The sequence below is a fragment of the Eucyclogobius newberryi genome, unplaced genomic scaffold (genome assembly GCF_026437365.1).
Source record: "Eucyclogobius newberryi isolate DKJ021-1_F unplaced genomic scaffold, fEucNew1.0.hap1 SCAF_8, whole genome shotgun sequence".
NCBI lineage: Eukaryota > Metazoa > Chordata > Actinopteri > Gobiiformes > Gobiidae > Eucyclogobius > Eucyclogobius newberryi.
The window spans coordinates 25,872,177-25,894,082 of record NW_027316500.1 but is presented as its reverse complement, the minus strand read 5'-3'; the positions used below and the strand labels follow the sequence as shown (position 1 = coordinate 25,894,082).

The following is a 21,906-nucleotide window of genomic DNA, read 5'->3' as shown; positions in this document are numbered from 1 at the left end:
ATGGATCAATCTGCCTCTGAAGTCTGCTGTTCGGCCCTGAAGTGCTCCTGCTCAGCTTCTTTCTTTAGAGTGGACACCCAGAGCCACTGCCGGCTCAGCGTTAACATAACTCCATAAGTGCTGCTCGTAGTCTGCGTTTGTACCTTGTTTCTGCTGCTGTTTACTTCATAATATACGAGAACCTTTATATTTATCGCACTGGGGCAGAAATGCAAGTCTATGAAGGAAATGACCTCTGTTAAAGCGGAGTCGCACTGGAGTATAAGTCGCACTGGAGTATAAGTCGCACTGAAGTATAAGTCGCATTTTTGGGAGACATTTATTTGATCAAATCCAAGACCAAGAATTGACATTTAATCTTGAAATGCAGTTTAAAATAATAACAGATGAGAGAACATGGTGAATAGGTGTACGTATGCTAACGCTAACACCTTCAGCTACATGAGGCACAGACAGAACTGTGGTAAGTGTCTGGTATGTTAACGTAACATATGAACAGTTGAGGAAGTGCAGATTCTTCTTCTGTGTCACTTAGAGCCTAGAGCGCCCTCTTGTGGTTGTCATGTGAAAATAATCAACATGTAAAATGCGGTTGCCAGTGTGAAAATAAAGAATAATATCACATATAAGTCGCTCCGGAGTATAAGTGGCCAAAACTATGTAAAAAAGTGTGACTTATACTCCTTATGAAGCATGTTGTGGTCACAAACAAAGGTAGAAACTTAAGCGAAATTGTGCCTTTTCAAAAACCCACTCTAAACACATGTTCTTTGACGCACTGACATCAGGAAGTGGAAAATAGTCATGTTTTTAATGCATCTATAAATACAGAAGCTGCGCTGAATCGTGTTATGTAATCAAGACTTCACAGCAGCACAGGTGAGGAGTGAGCTGAAGAGGATTAAAGTGAGGAAGGCAGCAGGACCTGATGGCATCAGCCCCAGGCTCCTTAAGTCCTGCGCAGATGAACTGTGTGGAGTTATGGAGCATGTCTTCAACATGAGCCTGAAGCTGAGGGTGGTACCACAGGTCTGGAAGACCTCCTGTCTGGTACCTGTGCCTAAGACATCGCGCCCCAAAGACCTCAACAGCTTCAGGCCAGTGGCTCTCACGTCCCACCTGATGAAGACACTGGAGCGGCTGGTCCTGGACCACCTCCGCTCCACCGTGAGCTCAGCCATGGACCCGCTGCAGTTTGCATATCGGTCTGGCATCGGAGTGGAGGACGCCGTCATCTCCCTGCTGCACCGCTCCCTCTCTCACCTGGAAAAGCCTGGCAGCTCTGTGAGGATCCTGTTCTTCGATCTCTCCAGTGCCTTCAACACCATCCAGCCGCTGCTCCTGAGGGACAAGCTGGAGACGGCTGGTGTGGAGTATGACCTGGCAGAGTGGATCCTGGACTACCTCACAGACCGACCCCAGTTTGTGAGAGCCCGGAACTGTGTGTCTGACACTCGGACCTGCAGTGTGGGGGCGCCCCAGGGCACTGTCCTCGCGCCCTTTCTCTTCACCCTTTACACTGCAGACTTCAGACATGACACGGACAGCTGTGTCCTGCAGAAGTTCTCTGACGACTCTGCCATCATCGGACTCATCACGGACGACGATGACGCGGAGTACAGAGGACTGGCGCAGGACTTTGTGGACTGGTGTCAGCGGAACCACCTCCTCATCAACGCGGGGAAGACCAAGGAGATGGTGGTGGATTTCCGCAGACGCCACCCCACTGCCCCCTCACCAGTGAACATCCAGGGACGGGACATTGAGAGAGTGGACTCATACAAGTACCTGGGTGTTCATCTGAACCACAAACTGGACTGGACTCATAACACAGACGCACTGTACAGGAAGAGCCAGAGTCGGCTCTACCTCCTGAGGAGACTCAGGTCTTTTGGAGTGACAGGGCCACTCCTGAAGACCTTCTACGACTCTGTGGTGGCATCGGCTCCTGTAGGTGTGGCCTGCTGGAGCAGCAGCATCACAGAGAGGGAGAGGAGGAAGCTGGACAGAGTCACCAAGAAGTCCAGCTCCGTCCTGGGCTGTGCTCTGGACTCGGTGCAGGAGGTGGGGGACAGGAGGGTCCTGGCTAGATTCACATCTATGCTGGACCATGAGTGTCACCCCCTGCAGGACACTCTGTCCACTCTGGAGAGCAGCTTCAGTGAGAGACTGATCCACCCTCGATGTGTGAAGGAAAGGTTCCGTAGGTCTTTCCTTCCTGCTGCTGTCAGACTTTATAACAAAAACTGTTAGTACTGAACACTCGCAATACTGACCTAACCTAATACTGATGTGCAATTCTGTCATATGTGCAATTGCTGTTGGAATTCATGTGCAATTCATGTAAAATTCATGTGCAATCTATGTGCTGTCGTGACACATATTCATGTGCAATTACTGTCGGGATCACATGCAATGGTATTTATTTATTTATTTGTCTATGGGAGTTTTTTATTTATTTATAGGAGATCTTCTACTGAAAGTGTTTTTCAGACTTCCTATAAGTGATCTGTTCTTCTGTATCTACCTCTGTATCTACCTGCGTTGCACCAATGAAATTTCCCCATGTGGGACAATAAAGGAATATCTTATCTTACTAAATCAAAACGAGCTTCAACGGTCCAATGAGCTGTGTCTTCTCAAAGCGGAGGATGCAGATAAAGACTGAGGGCCTAATGGATGGAGCGGGGGAGCTGCTAACGCTGCTTCCTCTGGGACGTCCCGGGTCAGAGCATTTGAGCTTGGTTAAGGTTTCAGGGGTCAAAGGTTAAAGCAGGGTCAAACAGTAGCTAGGTCACGTTGATAGGTAAACCGATCGATGCTTTTAACAAACGTCCGCAATAACCGATGTCAGGAGGAAGAAGAAGATGCGCATTTTTCCTGCAAGATGGATTCTGGCCTTGACCGACTCCCGCTGTTGCCATGGGACCAATCACAGGGCAGCATTGTGGTTTGGTAAACGAATAAAAATCAAACATAGCGACACCAGCAGACTACAGTTGTGTATGGTAAAGATATCTGCGCATTCTCTTCTCATTTCTGTAACAACCGCGTGGAAAGACGAATCCCGTGGTCATGGAGACGATGTCAGCGTGTTTGAGAAGGGTCAAATCACTGGCATCGAGCAGAAAAAACATCTAATGAGAAGCAGAAACTAATCTACTGCAGATCTGGACCCAGTGAGAGTGTTTGGGACGAGCTAGAGAAGGCTTTGTGCAGTGGTCACTCTCACATCATCAAGACAAGATCAACTATGAAAAATAATGCACTGGACACTGGATGGACGAATTATTAGAGCGTGTGCCCTTTTTTTTCTTTTTTTTGGACAGGCAGTTAAATTGGGTTTCAGCAAGAACCTTTCCATATTGATATACATATGTAGAACTCAAGTAGAACTGAGCCAGGTTAGAAAAAACATGGGAATAATAATATATATAGTAATACTGGTATACATTTTATGGTCAGCTTTATTGTCCCCTGCATTTGACCCATTCATCTCCCGGGGCACCTCTCCAGATCTTCGGTTAGGACTGTCTTAAACCAGGAGGACTTAATTGTGCCGGCTCCTTAACGAACACATGTCAGGTTGATTTGCAGTAAGGTAAAATCCAGCTCATTTCTTCCTGGTTTTGGGGAATCATTTGCAACACGTCCTCCAGCTGCTCGTCGTGACCCAAGAGAAGGGTCTCGCGGCTCGTGTCGAGTCGCCCCAGTGGCGTTGAAAGACAAAAGCAGAGGACACGTTTTCCTCACAAAGACTATCAAGTACACCTCAACCTTCACACCAAACCGCATTAGCCTCTTTCCATGACGAATACCACAATGTCAAAGGCGTATTTTTCTCTGTCGTTCTGCCCTTATTATCCAAATCATGCCGTTTACCAAAGTAATTACGGTTCAGGTCAAAGATACATCCATTTTGAGCTTTATTCATTCTCATTTTGGATTAATTACAGCTTTTGACAAATCCCATATCATTTAGCATTTTATTAGATCGAGTTTAATCACTTTATGGTTTTCTATTTTCTATAAGATCCATTTAAGTTTTACTTGGAACCCAACAAAGTACTATTCAAAGTACTCTTCTATTCTATCTATTCTCATTTAAAGGTGCACTATGTAACTTCTATCTATTCTCTTTTAAAGGCACACTATGTAACTTCTATTTATTCTCATTTAAAGGTGCACTATGTAACTTCTATCTATTCTCTTTTAAAGGTACACCATGTAACTTCTATCTATTCTCATTTAAAGGTGCACTATGTAACTTCTATCTATTCTCTTTTAAAGGCACACTATGTAACTTCTATTTATTCTCATTTAAAGGTGCACTATGTAACTTCTATCTATTCTCATTTAAAGGTTCACTATGTAATATTCTCATTTAAAGGTACACTATGTAACTTCTATCTATTCTCATTTAAAGGTGCACTATGTAACATCTCAAAATGATTCTGTCGAGCATTTACATCACTACAAGTGCTTTTATGGCTCCTAAAAACATGGGGGAAATGGCATTCTCGTTGTTACTTGGCCCGTTCAGATCTCTTACTAGTTTCCATGACGATAGATACGTTTAATGCCATATTGCGGGACGTTCGAGGCAAAGGAACGACAACTCGACGTAAATGAGCGGGTGGCAGAGTCTACAAAGTCAAATACAGCACTTTTAACCGCGCGTAAAGATTGGTTTGGCTTTGGTCGAGCCGCTTCGCTTCAGAGAAACCAAACACAACACCCACGCTCAAGACGCCGTTTAAAGTTGTTTGAAAAAGCCTTAATTCTTTTGCCGTTCTTCGACTGTACAACATTTTGGACTGCGGCTGACGCTGCTGTTTCGGGCACATTTAAAACACAAAACCTGATGACTCTTAAAGTGAGAGCTGATTGCCAATTTCCTGGTTTTAATTACAAAGTGGGAAATGCTGTACTAATCAGTAACCAATGACCTACTACAGAAGAGGAATAACAGAAGGGGAACAGCAGAGGAGGAACAAAAGAGGAGGAACAACAGAAGAGGAACAACAGAAGAGGAACAGCAGAGGAGGAACAGCAGAGGAGGAACAGCAGAGGAGGAACAGCAGAGGAGGAACAACAGAAGAGGAACAGCAGAGGAGGAACAGCAGAGGAGGAACAACAGAAGAGGAACAGCAGAGGAGGAACAAAAGAGGAGGAACAGCAGAGGAGGAACAGCAGAGGAGGAACAGCAGAGGAGGAACAGCAGAGGAGGAACAACAGAAGAGGAACAACAGAAGAGGAACAGCAGAGGAGGAACAGCAGAGGAGGAACAACAGAAGAGGAACAGCAGAGGAGGAACAGCAGAGGAGGAACAGCAGAGGAGGAACAACAGAAGAGGAACAACAGAAGAGGAACAGCAGAGGAGGAACAGCAGAGGAGGAACAACAGAAGAGGAACAGCAGAGGAGGAACAAAAGAGGAGGAACAACAGAAGAGGAACAACAGAAGAGGAACAGCAGAGGAGGAACAGCAGAGGAGGAACAGCAGAGGAGGAACAGCAGAGGAGGAACAACAGAAGAGGAACAGCAGAGGAGGAACAACAGAAGAGGAACAACAGAAGAGGAACAGCAGAGGAGGAACAGCAGAGGAGGAACAACAGAAGAGGAACAGCAGAGGAGGAACAAAAGAGGAGGAACAGCAGAGGAGGAACAGCAGAGGAGGAACAGCAGAGGAGGAACAACAGAAGAGGAACAGCAGAGGAGGAACAAAAGAGGAGGAACAGCAGAGGAGGAACAGCAGAGGAGGAACAAAAGAGGAGGAACAGCAGAGGAGGAACAGCAGAGGAGGAACAGCAGAGGAGGAACAGCAGAGGAGGAACAGCAGAGGAGGAACAAAAGAGGAGGAACAGCAGAGGAGGAACAGCAGAGGAGGAACAAAAGAGGAGGAACAGCAGAGGAGGAACAAAAGAGGAGGAACAGCAGAGGAGGAACAGCAGAGGAGGCCAGAGAAAGAAAAGCCAACGTGGAGAGATTTACTATTTGTTTTCTAAACATAACACAACAATAACTTACATAAAATGAACTGACCTATGCAAAGAAAGAGAGAAATAAGGGGAAACACTCTCTCTACATAAAACAATAAATACTAATACTAATGCTAAAATGTAATTTAATTAAATAAAATGTAATTTAATTAAATAACATTAAATACAATTAAATTAAAATGACAGAGTGCAATGTTAATGAGGCCAATGCACCAGTTGTACTCAGGATTTGGAGGTGAAAGGACGGTGAGGCTACATGATATTATGGATTGCTAAAATAAGTTATTGAATTGTGTATAGGTTGGTTATGGGAACATTCCTACATGGAAATAGAACTTACAGAATAATCCAATATTGTTGTTAAAATTAGCTGGTTGTTGTTGTTGTTGTTGTTGTTTGCATGCACACCAAAAACCAGACCATTGTCTGATTTGTGAAGTTATCAGATTATTGAAATATGTCTTCATGTTTTATATTTGATGTGTGTAATCGGATTTCTTCATGATTGACAAGGAAATTATGTGAAAAATAATAAGGGGAAAACTCCAGTGAGGACTGGACAAATCATAACAGACATTTACACAATGGGAAACATAACCTGAGGACGCAACTTAAAAATAGACAACAAAAAACCCCAAAATGGACAAAATGGGACAATTATTCAGATCTTACTATGCTCTAATTCCTCTTTTCCCCCCTCTCATGCCACTCCCTCTTCTACTTTTACTCCTTTACTTTCCTCATATTCTACCTGGTCCAGCTCGTTCTTTGTAGTTTTGTTTTTTTGTGGGTTTATTTTCATTATGTTGTTGCTGCTGTCTTGTTGCTTTGTTCTTGTTGATCTATGTTCTAATCAAAAATAATTAGCAAATAAAAGGGGCAAAGTGCATAATGAAAGAGGAATAAATTTAACGATTGAAAGAGTTATTTTAAAGGTTGTTGTACTTTGTCTTCAAAATACAACAGTTCTATTCATTTTTTATTGTGCGCATGTAAACACACAGCAAAAATCCAATCAATGGTAATCTGAGTATTCTAACTTTCTAATCACTACAAAACAAATGTATTAAGAGGTTTAGAATATGTTAAAAATGATTGTGCTAATAAATGATAAGTATTTAGCATCTTCTTGGCTAATGGAACCGGACCGTTACGTAAACCCATCTAACCTTTTCAATGTGTCACTTTGGGGCAGTTAACGTCCGCCTGGGCTCAGAAGGCTCCCAAACGGACTGTATTCGCCTTTGAAAAACAAACAGAGCGTGTTGACTCAGAGATAAGAGCAGCTGCCGCGCACCTGCCCGCCGCTCGCTCGCCGCTCGCTCGCCGCTCGCTCGCCACCTCCGCCGCCGACCAGCCCGGGCTTTTGTTTGGGTGACGTGCAGACGGGTGAGGTGCGGCGAGCCTCCGGAACCGGGGCGTTTCAACAGCGTGTGATTATCAGCGCCGCCGTCACGCTCAGACTGAGAAGAGTGAGCGTCGTGTGATGGATGGAGGAGAGGATGAAGGAGAAGAGAGAGAGGGAGAGGTGGAAAGAGGGAGGAGAGGGATGGACAAGAGGAAAACTGGAGAGGGGATAAGGATGAAGGAAGAGAGTGAGACAGGAGGACAAAGAGAGAGAAGGACAGCAGAAGAGGGAGAGAGAAATAAAAGGGAAGAGAAAAGGGAGGAGAGGGATGGATGAAAAAGAAAAATGAAGAGGAGGAAAGAAGGAGATAAAAGGAAAAAGGTAGATGAATGAGATGAGAAGGAGTGAGTGCAAAGAAGGAAGAGAGAAAAAGAGACAGAGTGAACAAGACAGAGAAAGATAGACAAGTGAAGGAAAGAGAGGGAGGAGAAAGAGAAGACAAAGGAAGAAAGAGAAAGGGGAGAAAAAAGCAGAAAGAGGAAAGAACGGGAGTAGAAAGACAAGATGAAGAGAGAGAAAAAGAGAGAAAGAGAGTTAAAAAGAAACAAGAAATATCTGGGGACGGAAAGAAAAGAAAGGCAAAGAGGGGGAGAGAGAAGCAGGGAATGGAAAGAGGAGGAAGAGAAGATGAAGAGAGAGACAGAAGGAGATAGAGGGAGAAAAAAGGGAGGAGAAAAAGAAGACAATGAGAGGAAGCAAGAGGGAAGAGGAGGGAGTAAGAGAGAGCATGAAAAGAGGAGAAAAAGGGAGACGGGGTGACAGATAAAGAGGGAAAGAAGAAAAGTGCAGAGAGAGAGAAAATGTAGGACTTTTGCTGGTGAAGTTGCACTAAACAAACACAGTTCTTTGCTTATTGTGTTTATTCTGATTTATCACACTCTCTCTGCTTATAAGTGGCCACACAGTTTTATTTTACATCTTGTCAAACTGTTTTTACAAGAGTTTCATCGCCACATTTATCATATTTTCCAGAGTATAAGTCGCACCAGCCAAAAAATGCATAATAGAGAAGAAAAAAACATATAAGTCGCACTGGAGTATGAAATGCGGTTGCAAGTGTGAAAATAACAAATAATATCACATATAAGTCGCTCCAGAGTATACGTATATAAGTATAAATATAAGTATAAGTCGCACCCCGGCCAAAACTATGAAAAAAGGTGCGACTTATAGTCCGGAAAATACGGTAACTCAATTGAACGAACTGCAATAACTAAGAAATACGACGACTAATTTGACCAAAACAGAAACGTAGTATTACCAGGCAGAACACAACATTAGCTGTCAGGACGTGAGGATAAATTGGTCAAACTGGGTTCATTGTACCATCACTGTTAACTCGGGCTCAACAAAACCAAGCTCCATCAAACCAGATAATTAGCTGGACAAATTGTTAACAGACAAAGTTCATGGTCCACATTTTAAACGCACCCGAAAGCCTTAAACTAATACAAGAATCACATGTATTTCAGAACGTGCAGAGGTCGACATAAACAGCAGGATTGGCTGGTTTTATGCATAATAACACCTCATAGAGACGTTATATTTGAATATTACGATGTTTTTACATAACGCTATGCCAAAGTGCCCATTATTCACAGAGAAAACCCGACTGTGACGAAGGAGGCAAACCATGATCACGTATTCTGGGATTGTCCAGTTCAAAAGTGTTGGACTGAAGTGAAGGATGTTCTGCAGACCGTTTTTGACATTGCCATTCCACTCTATTTTGAACCTGAAGTATTTGGGCCTAAAACTCCTGCCGTGGACACAGTGCATGGATACATTTGGAGTGTGCGTTTGGCAGCAGGGAAAAAAACCATAACAAAGAAATGGATGATGCAAAACCCCCGACGACCAGGAACTAAACTGACATAAAAACAAGAATTAGACGAATGGAGAAAAAAAGAAGTTCATATTTAATTTGGAAAAGGACAAATTTGACCGACTGGACTCGTTGGGACTGTTTATAAACTTGTTTAAATGTTAAGTTGATGTCTGATCATCTTTTGGACAGTTTTTTTGCTCTCTGGTTGTGTTCTGTTTGTTTTTGCGCTCATTTATTTTGAAAATCTTTACGGGAATGCAGCCTTTGTGCTCGTTGTGATCCTTCTCTTTGCGCTGGATCTTGATGAAGTCGCGGCCGTGCAAACCGGGAATCCACAAGCCATTTTAACCCATAAAAGTCAAAACATATAAAAGTCTAGACAAAAAAACGCACTGAATTTTGCAATGAGATGGAGAAGAACCTGTTGAACTGGAGCCCTGACCTTCTCCCGGTGATGGAGCTGTCACAACGAGGATCAATCCCAGTTTGTAACATGCGACTGCGGCACCTTCATAAAGAACATGAATCATTTTAAGTACGTCGAACAGCAGCGCTCTCCAGGGCCATGACGACCGCTGACCTTTGCACCGTGACGTCACCACAACGACGCAATGACATCACAGACAGGACCACAAGCATTTATCGAGTAATACAATTTGGGTTGATCGATGTGTCAATGTGTTTAAGTTTTATTTTGTACGTATAAGAGCTGCACTGACCATACAAATGTCTTTACAGAGCAGACGATTTTGATCAAAGTATTAATAATTGCTAAAAATGTAGTTTCCAGGATGTCAACTTTCCATTATACATGTTATTATTCCATCAAAAATCCATTAATATCCAGATTTTTCCAAAAGAGAAATGTGAGTCGGGCAAAAACGTGTGACATTCTGATTTCTATGTTGCAGTGGTAAAATAAACCCATCATTTTGAAATATTTTAAAAATTTCTAACCTTAATTAAATGTGGAAAACATATTGCAATTGCTGTTTTGGGGAAGCACAATAATAAAAATATCACACATATTTTTTATGATAAGCAAACTGTCGTAATGTAGCAAAAAGAGCGATAAAACAAAGGTATAAAGTGGATTTTTGGTGGATTATTGTGACGTCCATTAAGCAGAATGTTCCAGCACATTTCTGTATTATTGATTTTTTTAAATAATCCTATGGAAAGTATTGGCATATCCTTTCTTTTCAATATCATCCAACCCTAACCTTCAACCTGTATTAAAAAAAACATCCATAACTTGTTAATAATCTACGTTCATCCGTCTATATTCCAAAGCCAGTTCTTAAAGATTAAAGAGTCTTCCATCTGAGACAGTCAAACATTTTCCACAATCGCTGTGACAACCGCCTCACGCTGATCCCACCTTTAAATCCAAAACAAAGCCGGGCACCGCGTCGGCACAGGGCCACACTCCTGAGTTATGAGGGCACTTTAAATTTAGCTTGTGCGGGACGGCCCGTGTTGGGACAGTTGGACAGCGGGATTGTGAATGGGATTATGATATTATGATGTACGGCGGCGTTATGGTTCGAGTCTGTGCCATTCCGAGCATAGCACCCACCACGATTCCAGTATCACTTACACGAGATGTCACGGCGCACTGGGAAAGGGAGAAATATAGCAGGATTTACACACCAGCAGAATGTTTGGACTGGGATGTGGGTTTATTGGTTTGCTTCCTGTTTTTGGGTGATATTTCAGGACTTTTGTCTATTCAAATGATAGAATAGTTTGTTGTTTTGACTTGCTGTGGTGTTAGATGGTCCTCTTTGGGATAAATTACCTCATGTGCAATTAATGATGTTACTTTACAAGCTTTTCTTTGCATCGAGTGTGGAATCTGAACTCAAAGGCGGTTCCAGCAGCGCTCAATTATGTTAAATCGAACTTGGCAAGCAACAAAGACATAAAAGAGCTAAAACGACAAACTAAATCCTAAATAAATAGCCCAACAAATTAACTAGACAGCTGCATAAGAGAAGTTTATGCAATTGCTTTTATTTAACCATCGATTTCAGACCATAAAAATGATCATTTGATCCATTCCTTGGTGAAAAGGTTAATTAAAATGAATACGTTCGCCTTCCCCTGATGAAACTAATATCTGTAGGATACCATGAATTACAAAAAATAAACAAAATATGGGATAAATTAATATATTGTCTGTTTTCATGCCCGTGATACCAAAACAATTGTATTCAAAGCTCAGCATGAAGGATTGGAACTCTTTTTTTTACACTTCAAAGACACATTAAATGATGATGTGTTTTATATAATTAAGCTTTTATGCATTTGAAGTGTATACAATGTTACTTTATGTGGTTTCAAATGTATAGGTTGTGTATTTTTTAACATGTGTAACCCAGGAAGAGTATGTGACCCAGTGACTAAACGGGACCTGATCAATAAACAAACAAAAAAACAAACATCACGCATCCACAACCTCATTCCAACGTGTTTATCTGCGGTCATCGTGCAAAATGTGTCCGTTCTGGTCATTTATTGTCCGCCTGGTGCGCGTCCAGCGGCGGCGCGCATCGTCCTACCTTCAGACAGCAGCAGCAGCAGCACCGCGGCGCGTCCCGGACAGAGCCCAGAACTTGACCCCATGTTCTCCAACCATAAGTGACTAATCCTGATCCAAAAAAAGCACGATTCAAGAAAAAAGTTCCTCCGCGAACCAAACCCAAACCGGGGGTCAAAAAAGCCTGAAGGAAAAAAAAAAAGAGCGCACAATATCACCACGTGTGTGTGAAAAGCGCGTGAAAAGCGGGCGCGTGATGGGGACTAGGGTCCTCGCGGTTGTCCCGTACGCGGCAGCTGTGCGCGCTCTGGCTCCGGTGGGTTTGGTGTCTGCGGGGGGCGGGGGCGCGGGGTAGGGGGTGAGCGGGAGGAGGAGGAGGAGGAGGAGGAGGAGGAGGAGGAGGAGGAGGAGAGAAACGCGCTGACCAAGAGCCTCTCCGCAGCATCCGCAGGACATTTAAGCGCATAAAATAGCGCCAGTCTTATTCAACACGCGGCGGGGAATTATTATTATTATTATTATTATTATTATGGACCGTCATGCAGAAAGAGTTGGGGTTGTGGGGTTAGTTTTATTACTGCGTTTAGGTTGTTATTTGGACACAACACGGTGCGATATTTTAGAATAAGACAATGAAAATGTCTCGGAGCTATAAAAGCAGCAGAGGCAAAAGGCTATTTTGGGAGGAGCTCTTTGTTAATCAATGATGAGCCATGGCTATAATGCACTTACACAGACAAGCAAAACATGTGGACGACTTCTGACTGCCAATAATAAGATTTTTGACCCTATAAATAAGATAAATGAGGTAAATTGTGCGTAAAATGTGGTTCCTGCTTGATGGAAAAGGCTGTTCTCACTGTTTGGACTCAGTATTTCAGCACTGCTCACCCTGGCTCTCCTTTTGCACGAGTTGGAGGACAGTATTTATGGGCATGCGCAGTAAGGTTAATCCTCCAGTATCGTTGGACATGACTCAAGTGCTCAAAGATCTGGAAATGGGTCCCTGGGTTCTGCACTACTGCTCCAGACTGGTTTACCAAGATGAAACTCCTTTAAAACTCGAATAACCAAATATCTATTCAGTCTGTTGGTTAATGATCACTTCTGATTTACTTCCCACTGTATTATTCATGAGTTTACATCATAAACTCACAAAAACGCATCTTGCTCCTTCACAGCCATTTGAGCCCCTGTCCCTCATTTTTAGAGAATGTCCCACTTTTTCCTCGATTCCACCTGAATTGTATAAAAAGTGAGCAGAAAGCATTTTCATGTCAGCAAAATTGTTAAATTGAACAAATAGAAATGAAGATTTTGTGTGATCTGACATGTCCTTGTGATTTTAATGTATATTTTTTCCTATTGTGTGAGGCACTTTGAATTGTCTTGTTTATGACATTGTGCTCTACAAATAAACTTGCCATTATGATATGTTTTTTTCAGAAATCAAGACTTTTGCTGTAATATCTTGGCTCCTATTGCTATTCCCTTCTCTCGCATCTGCTGTTAATGCAGAATGAGCCTAACTTGAGTCCCTGTTTGTCATAAATGTTACGTCATCTTACTTGTTTAGCATTTGTGCTCAAACTATCAGAGTGTTGGGGAGATTAGTTCGTCTTAATTCTGGCTAAAGCACAAAGTGAAGCGCAAAAACAAATCAAAACAAAATGGCGACTCCAATGGGCATAAAAGGAATAACACTGTGCATTTGTGGATGAGGAGGATGTCTGTGCATTTCTCTCGACTGGATTTAGAAAACGTTTGATTTCCCTGCTGGATTTAGTTCAGAATTAGTAAGTCACTTGCCAAAAATAAACTAACATTTTATCACCGAAATGTTTTCAAACTAAGTTAATGTGTCACCCACAACAGCAGCATCTCCGCAGCCCAGCGGTGCGTGTTTCTCTCTTTGTAGGACGTCCCATCGCAGGGTGCAGTGGTGCAGAGCTGGAGCCTCGGGGCAGACACCAGTCACTCTCTGCAACTCGCTCCAATCAATGTCCCACGGCTCAGTGAGCTGCAGTGAGCGCTGTCCAGCTCCGAGTCCAACGTAAACAAGTGTCGACTCTTAAACGCGAGAGGCAAAAACATGACCGTGGAACAAGACGAGGATCTGATTCTGACTCGTGAAATAATCATCGCAAGATCAGCCTGTTATGCCTGTTTGTACCAGTAGATGGAGTCACGAGCTCTTCCCAGCGTGTACACAGAGATAAGAGGTAAAAGTAAAAGTATAAATGACAACACAGGTGTTTTTGTCCTGTTGACTGTCCCACAGGAATAAAAATGGTCTCCCAAGTAACAAGTTGTTACTGAAATGCATCTGTTTCAACCACTTTTACTCAGTGATTATTTAAACAGGCCGAATGGACAAACCTATTGAAGAATAATAAAAATATATAGTTTAATCAAATTAGTTCACATAGACCAGGAGTGTCCAAACTTTTTTCACTGAGGGCCAAATTTTTAGACTTATATGAAGCAGAGGGCCACAAACAACCCAACAATGTCAAATTTGCCAAATCATTCGAATTTTTGACTTTTTTTTAGTAAGACTTGGAACATAATATTAGGTATAATGTCATAATGCTTGAATTTTTCCAATTTCACAGGAAAAGGTATGACATTTTGTTGTTTGGACCAACTTAACAGGAAGCCGGAGGGCCAACCAAAATTGGTCTGAGGGCCGCATTTGGCATTTGGCCCCGGGCCGTAGTTTGGACACGCCTGACATAGACGCTATTCAGTGACCGAAAAAAGATGAATTAAAGTAGACAGATTTTCCAACAAATTATTCAGTCTAGGTATCGTCTGATAGTGTTGTAATTTACATATTTCTAAATCCATCCATCCATTTTCTACCGCTTGTTCCCTTTCGGGGTCGCAGGTGACTGGAGCCTATCCCAGTTTGGGCCTTAGGTGGGGTACACCCTTCATGTTCACTTCACTCTCACATTCATCCACTAGGGCCAATTTAGAGTCACCAATTTTACCTAACACATACATGTCTTTGGACGGTGCGAGGAGCTGGAGAACCCGGAGAGACCACGGTAACACGGAGAACATGCAGACTCTACCCAGAGAGATCATGTGATGTTGGTCTGGACCAGGAATTGAACCCATGATCTCCTTCTTGGGAGGCAAGCGCGCTAACCGCCTTTGCATCCGTGCACCCCAATTTTTCTAAATAATTTTTAATAATTTCTAAATCTAAATATTCTTTGTTTTTCTTGTCTCGTACATTATTACGGTGACCAACACAAAACACAGGTCTGAAGAAACGCTCTGAACGCCGGACGAATGAAAAACCCCGAAACATCTGGTGTCACCCACTTTCGTTTCCTGCTGTTTCCGTTGCAGCTGTTTCTATTTTGTGTTGTGTTGTCTGTTCATCGTAATGCGTCGAGGTATTTCGATGTGTTGTCTGTTCATTTGTTTTGCTTGTGGGGTCATTGCTGTTGTGGACCCCGGGGCCCGCCGCAGTAACAGCTTCGCCACACGTGGAAACATTAACCGTGGTGCTGGAAAAACAGCCGTTATCTCTTTGCAAAATTTGCAAAGAGATAACGGCTGTTTTTCCAGCGCCACGGTTCAAAACACACACGCAAGAAAGAGAACGTCCAGGTTATAGAATATTGTTACATTTATGTTGTTCACTGTTTTAACTTAAGATATTTTTGGCCCATAATTTCAAGAATTTACAAACGATCATTTTAAGTACAATCCTTCAACTATAAATCTTTAAATGATTAACGTTCAGTGCAAATGGGCAGTGGAGCGTTTTCCCAGAGGTCAGATCTTCCAGACATGTACTTTAAATTTAAAGTGGAACAGGAACAAGATGGAAACTTGGTAACATTCCTGAGCCCCAAGTAAGAAAGTAAGAAAATCTAGCCTGGTGCTGCCCCTGAGTTTGGATACAGTTTTTAATATAAAAGATTAGTTTAATATTGATGGTACAACGTGTGTTATTTTCCTTTAGTTACTCACTAATGTCCGCTGTGTGTGTTTGAGCTTCTGTAGTTATGCATTTGCGATTATGCTAGGCTAATGCTATGCTAATGTTGCTAACGTTGTCGCGAAGAAAATGACAAGAAAAGCCAGAATTCCCTCTCAACCGTTGATGTATAACTTATAAAAATAATGTAACAACGATGTCCAGGTCAACATATCAACGTTTTATCTCATTTGTGTTCTTTATTCGTGCATTTACTGTAGCTACACAACTGTTCATAGTTTTCAACAACTTGACAATTGTACATTGTAAAATTTAAACGTTATTTCAAGGTCCGAGCGCTGACCCCTGAGGGCAACTGTCTGTAACGCAGCACACGTCCTTCAATCTATAAAACAAACTATGCAAATGAGTTCAAATTTCACTGAATAAGACGTTTAAAAAAAAAATCATGTTCCATGTTTTAATTTGATCCGGGGGAAAACAAGCTTGTCTAATTACTTCCAGGAGACTTGTCAGCGCTTTCCGATCCCGCACTGTTTGTGAATTTGCAAAATGTAAGACTACACCTTGATTTAATGGATTTGTTAAGCAGATCCTGCGTTGAGGGTTTCATTTACGCCGCATAAGAGCCCAGATCTCATCCCACTGATCATTACGAGGTGCAGGCAGTGCAGCGCTCCACAGCAGAAGAAGCGGCGTCTGTGGCGTGTTGGGTTTCCATAGGCATCTGGAGACGTATGCCCAGCAAGGATCGATACCGAGACAAGGAAATGTGGTGCCGTCATTATATATGTGACCACAGCGGTGTCGCATGGGCTCTGTCCGAGACCGCCGCCACGCATCATGGAAGCGTCTCGCGCGTGTTGATCGGATGTCTCCTTTAAAGGAAATTGAAGATGTGGCTGTTTTACTTGAAGAGGGACGATTGCAGTCAAAGTCATTAGAAAATGTGATGGTAAACAAGCTGCGTTTGAGTGAAATGTGATATAATCTGGGTCATTTTCCTGTTTTCAACGCAGAAATGTACCATGTCTTTGTATGTATGACTTCCGTCTTACCTTGGCTTGTCGCACGAGTCGTTTGCCGATTTGGCCGGTCTTTGCTCCAGATGCCCTTCCATTTCTGTCGCAGCCTGGCAGCGATTGAAGACGGACGTGTGAGTAAACGATATTCCAATTTTGCGTCACGATTTTTCTTAAATTTACGATGATGTCCCGATGACGATTAAAATTGCTGACAAATGTTATTCATATTTAATTCAGTTGTAAAAAATGTGCGTTGCAACAATGATCTAGAAGAGAACATTAGCAGATTTTCAATGTATTTATCTATTTATTTTTATTTTTTTTCTAAGGCCAAACATGGCAACAACAAGATTCACAAATCACTTTTTTTTCTCCAATTTTTGAAAAAGAACCAAAAATGTTATTGAATAAAACAAAACAGTAACATTATCAGTTTCTGTCCAGCTGTGCATAGTAATAAAGTGGTAGCAGTAGTAGTAGAAGTAGGTAGTATTTTAAGTAGCAGTAGTATATTATCATTCCTAGTAGTTGAAGTAGTTACTGTAGGAGTAGCATTTATTGGCAACAAAAGAACAAAAGGGGATTTTAAATTGAATAGGGACCAAACCAAGCTGCCAAACACTTCATATGAAAATGTTTTAATAAAAATCAACAAATTATATGTTGAAACTTGCTTGAAGTGGGATTGTAAATGAATGAAAGTGTAATTAGGAGATTTATTTAGCGGGATGCTGTAGCTTTGATCGACAGTAGCGTATAATATCTAACGTTACACAAGTGTCGCGGTGGGCCCTGGTTTTCCTGCACAGTATGAGTCAGCTAAAAGCCTTTACCATCATCACTGTTTTCCAAATGCATAATCATGTCTTTAGAATCCCTCTGCAGCGCCTGCATCGATCGCAGCTCATTTTGAATAAGCTCCTCTGCATTATTTGTTATTGGCCAGCACTGCTACTCTACAGTTTAATGGGTAATTATAATCAAGGATATTTTTAAAAGATGATTTTATTGGCTGGTTTCCTCTATTTTTATCCAACCACGCCATAGAATCAACATGTTACACCAATTTTACCTGCACATAATATAAATTAAACATGCTTTTTTAACTGTTGTCATTGTTATTGACAGTTTAAAACCAGCATTTCTATATTTTCTATATTTGAAAAGTCTTCAAAATTGTGTCCATTAACAGGAAAAAAAGACATGAACCCATGAAAAGTCGATACCGGGAAAGGGGGAAAGATCCAGTTTCCCTGTTGATTACACGGTATTTTCATGACAATTCTCCAAAAGAAGAAGCCTCTAGTGAGTTGGCCCGTAACATTCAGAATAAATGCCTCTGATAGACCTCATAAGAGTTTAATGGTTCGCTAGTTAGCTCAAAACAACTAGCTCTGTTTATCAGTCCTTTGTGATTTTATTTCCCCTTTTTTACTCGCCATGTGTTGACACAGTCGCACCATGTGTTTCTCTTATTGGTTAGTCCACCTACCAATCACGACCATCTAAAATTGGCGCGATCAAACCCAATTAAACGTCTTTGTAAAGAATTCTTGGCTGACCAGGCTAGTTGTGGCTCGCTACATTTTTGCTGCCATTTGTCCAGCGCAAAGTTAGATTATGATATGTTTACTACAGTTATTATTTTATGCAGATTACAACATTAAAAAACTAAACTAAACATTGCTGTAAGAAGTAATGTTTTCTCGTGAGGCTTTGGTGTTACTCAGGTGTGGTCGTGCGGTTGTCAGTCGCTAAAACAGCCCGGGTTTTTCATAGTTAGTGATGTTTGGAGGCTAACGCTAACTCTCCCGAAACAATGGAGACTCTTTCATACTCTCCAACTTATGCTGCATTACAGTTGTTCTCTGAGCTTGGATTTTCCCAGATACAGTTGTAAATTCACACTGGAACACTCTCACATCAACTCCAGCAACATTTCAGAACCCAGAGTTTATCCGAGTTAGACAATCCAACATGGCCGTCCGTGCCCTGCGTTCAAATGAAGTTTATCATCCGACAGATCAAATATTGATAGTTCTTGTGTTATTTTACCTTCAGTTTCTTCCTACTGTCTCTCCGCAGTTTGTGAATCTGTTCCTGCGCTGTTGTTGAGCCTCTACGGTTTGGAATTCTCTGTGATGCTAATGTCGCTAACATCAACGCGGCGGCGCTAACGTCGACAAAAGCAAAAATGCACTCTCAGACATTGCTTTATAAACTGTCAATTTAATAGCACTGCCCGGGTTAATAAATGTACTTCATTGGATCGAATTGCATTTTGGTTGAGTTCGGGATGAAACGTCAATAAACGACTGTTACCATGGAAATCTGCCATGTTTGTTGCTGGTGGGTGTGTGAAACGTCCATCAGCCAAAACATTATTTTTAAAAAGAAGACAAAAGCCATGGAAAACAGCCAAGCCACTACAGTTATATACATCTATCACTCTATTGAGTAAGAATACTTAGAAATGAATGCAGAGTTTAGTATTTAGCATCTTAAAATCTTAATTGGTTGAACATTAAGCTAACTGGAAATCCTACTGATGAGTGATGTCACAATCCCGAGCTCTAAGCGAGTACCGTATTTTCCGGACTATAAGTTGCACTTTTTTTCATAGTTTTGGCCGGGGTGCGACTTATGCTTATATACTTATACTCCAGAGCGACTTATATGTGATATTATTTGTTATTTTCACACTTGCAACCGCATTTCATACTCCAGTGCAACTTATATATGTTTTTTTCTTCTCTATTATGCATTTTTTGGCTGGTGCTGGTGCTTATAGTCCGGAAAATACTGTACTTTCCTAGTTGTTTCACTTGTTTTTACTTACAGTCAAACTAATAGGTTTTGATGTCTTTGAAACGCAGCAACACACGGATTCAAACAACCACAACAACAAACAACTCTTTAGTCCAATTACCAACGGGGCCACACACCACCTTTGTCTGATATCGTTAGGGAAAGAGAGGAGTGAGTAATTGAATTTGCTGTGAAGGAAGCGCGGCCTCATTTCATTAAAGAGATGGTGGTTTCATGATGTATGCACCACCTGTCCGACGCTAAGACACTGACACGCTACACTTAACTATCAGAGGTATAAATCAGTCAATACATTCAGTACCATTGATTTATCACGTGCACGCGTTAGTATCAGGCTTAAGGATGAAGGACAATAATCAATATGAGTTACATTCTGCTGGAGATTTTAACTGTTGAGGGTTCAATTTGGCTTATTCCTTCATATGTTTGGGCTGATAAAGGGACTCACAAGGTTACACTAAAATGTGGTTTGGTAGTGTCATTTTTAAAGAAGAATAGTTTTATTAAATGACAAGACACCCCAAATACCAATATGCAAATTATTACAAACTATTCTCACAGCAGGACGACAGAATATGGATGTGACTTGCCCAAGGATACCTCAGCGACAGGGTTTGAGCTGAAAACGTTGAGAAAAATGCCCATTTATTGAATGTGTCTTTTCCCTCTTTTCTCATAATTCAAGTCACTAAATTAAAATCCAAATCAAGTCAATTTTTGGTGTGTGAAATGTGCAAAAAAGGTCTATTTTAATTACATTTAGTGGCTTAATCTTGTCACTAAACAAGAAGTCACTAAATAAAAATCAAAATAAAGTCCAAATTTGAAGTTATTTCTCAATTTTTAGTGCGTGAAATGTGCAAAAAAGGTCTTCTTTAATTACATTAAGTGGCTTAATCTTGGGTCATCGTTTACCATACTTTTCATTCAATCTGTGCATCACTTTACTTAAATCAAAATAGGCCAAATGACTACAGAAAATTAAGTAAATAACAGGTACTAGGCCACGTCTCTAGACAGGTCTAATTGCCTAATTGTAAAGTGCAGGAGGTGTCGTCCACATTAAGGGCCCTGCTTTGTGAGAGGAGCATCTTGACCCCAGTAAAGAGCCGGACGGGGGCAGATGGTCCCCGCCGTCACTCGCACAAACATGGGTGTCCATGGAAACGGAGCCGTGATGGCCGCCCCGGTGCGCTGTTGAATCACTCAGGCTAATTTGTTAAGTAGCGCCTCGGTATATTCACTTTAATCAGCCAATTTACTGAGCAAGACAAGAGGTACAAAAACATGGCACCCAATGGGAAGCGCGCAGATGCCACGTAATACATTATGTCAATTAAGAACAGTCAAGCAGCAAAGAATGAGATTGAGGTGAAAACTTTAGATTTTTTAACCGTGTCAGTTCCAAAGGGTCAGGTAATAAGAGGAAACATACTGACAACTGACAAAGCAAATCAGTTAAAGGTGAAACTATGTCACTTTTCTGCAAATAAAGCACTTCAGAAATATGTGAGTACAATCCCAGTTAAGTCTTTCGAGCCCTGAGAGCAATAGAGGTTATGCATTAACATTGCTTTAATTAGAAACATTTGACTGACAGAACTATGGTCCGCACGACTGACTAAATGTGTTTCTTAGTTCTTTTTTGTCCGTGGAGTCTTGATTTACTTTCAGTTTTCATTTCGCAGTATCAAGTTGTTGCAAAACCATTTATTTCCTCAACACACTGACTCAGTTCAACAGGATGTGATCCCAAAGTCTGTCAGTGATAAGTGCTCCCTTTGGTTTCTCTATTTTTCTACAATTGTTTCCTTTTTTAGATTTTTTTTTTTTTTTAGATGTCAGCAGTTGACTAAATATTTGACTATAGTAAGATTTTGCACTGGAAAAATTTACAATCTTAAAAATGACAATAAGTTAAGGTTTATTAGTCTTTTTATCTTAATTTTAGTATATTTTTGACTGTCTTAAAATAAGATTTGCCAATAGTTTTGTTCGTATTTCAAGTGTAGTAGCTTTTTTCCCTCTTATTTCATGGAGAAAATGTTAGTCTTTTAAAGTAAGTAAAGTAAAACAAAATGTTTTACGCTTGTTCCATTGGTAATCTTACTCTAGGTAGTCAAAATATTCCCATAACAAAATAAATACTACTTATTTCAAGCACTTTTTAACTCATTATTTTATTTTAGATGGTAATTTTTCCAGTCCATTACTCACGATTAACTCACTCACTGCCAAAAATTTCAAACGTTGTGACGTCGTCTGCATAACCTCTGCAGTCAAACTCATCAAAACCTCCTACAATACGTTAAA

General features: G+C 41.4%; 1 protein-coding gene across 2 annotated transcripts in view; it reads right to left on the bottom strand.

Annotated features, from left to right (window-relative positions):
- ret (ret proto-oncogene receptor tyrosine kinase) overlaps positions 1–11,916 on the bottom strand; it is a 63,719-nt gene extending 51,803 nt beyond the window's left edge. The window contains exon 1 of one of the 2 annotated variants that reach the window (XM_072436607.1): positions 11,801–11,916. In XM_072436607.1, the coding sequence (XP_072292708.1) occupies positions 11,801–11,864 (64 nt within the window). In that variant the 5' untranslated portion in view covers positions 11,865–11,916. The remainder of the gene's footprint in view (positions 1–11,800) is intronic. The other variant, XM_072436606.1, reaches the window with a different exon arrangement.
- Between the last annotated feature and the right edge of the window lie 9,990 nt (positions 11,917–21,906).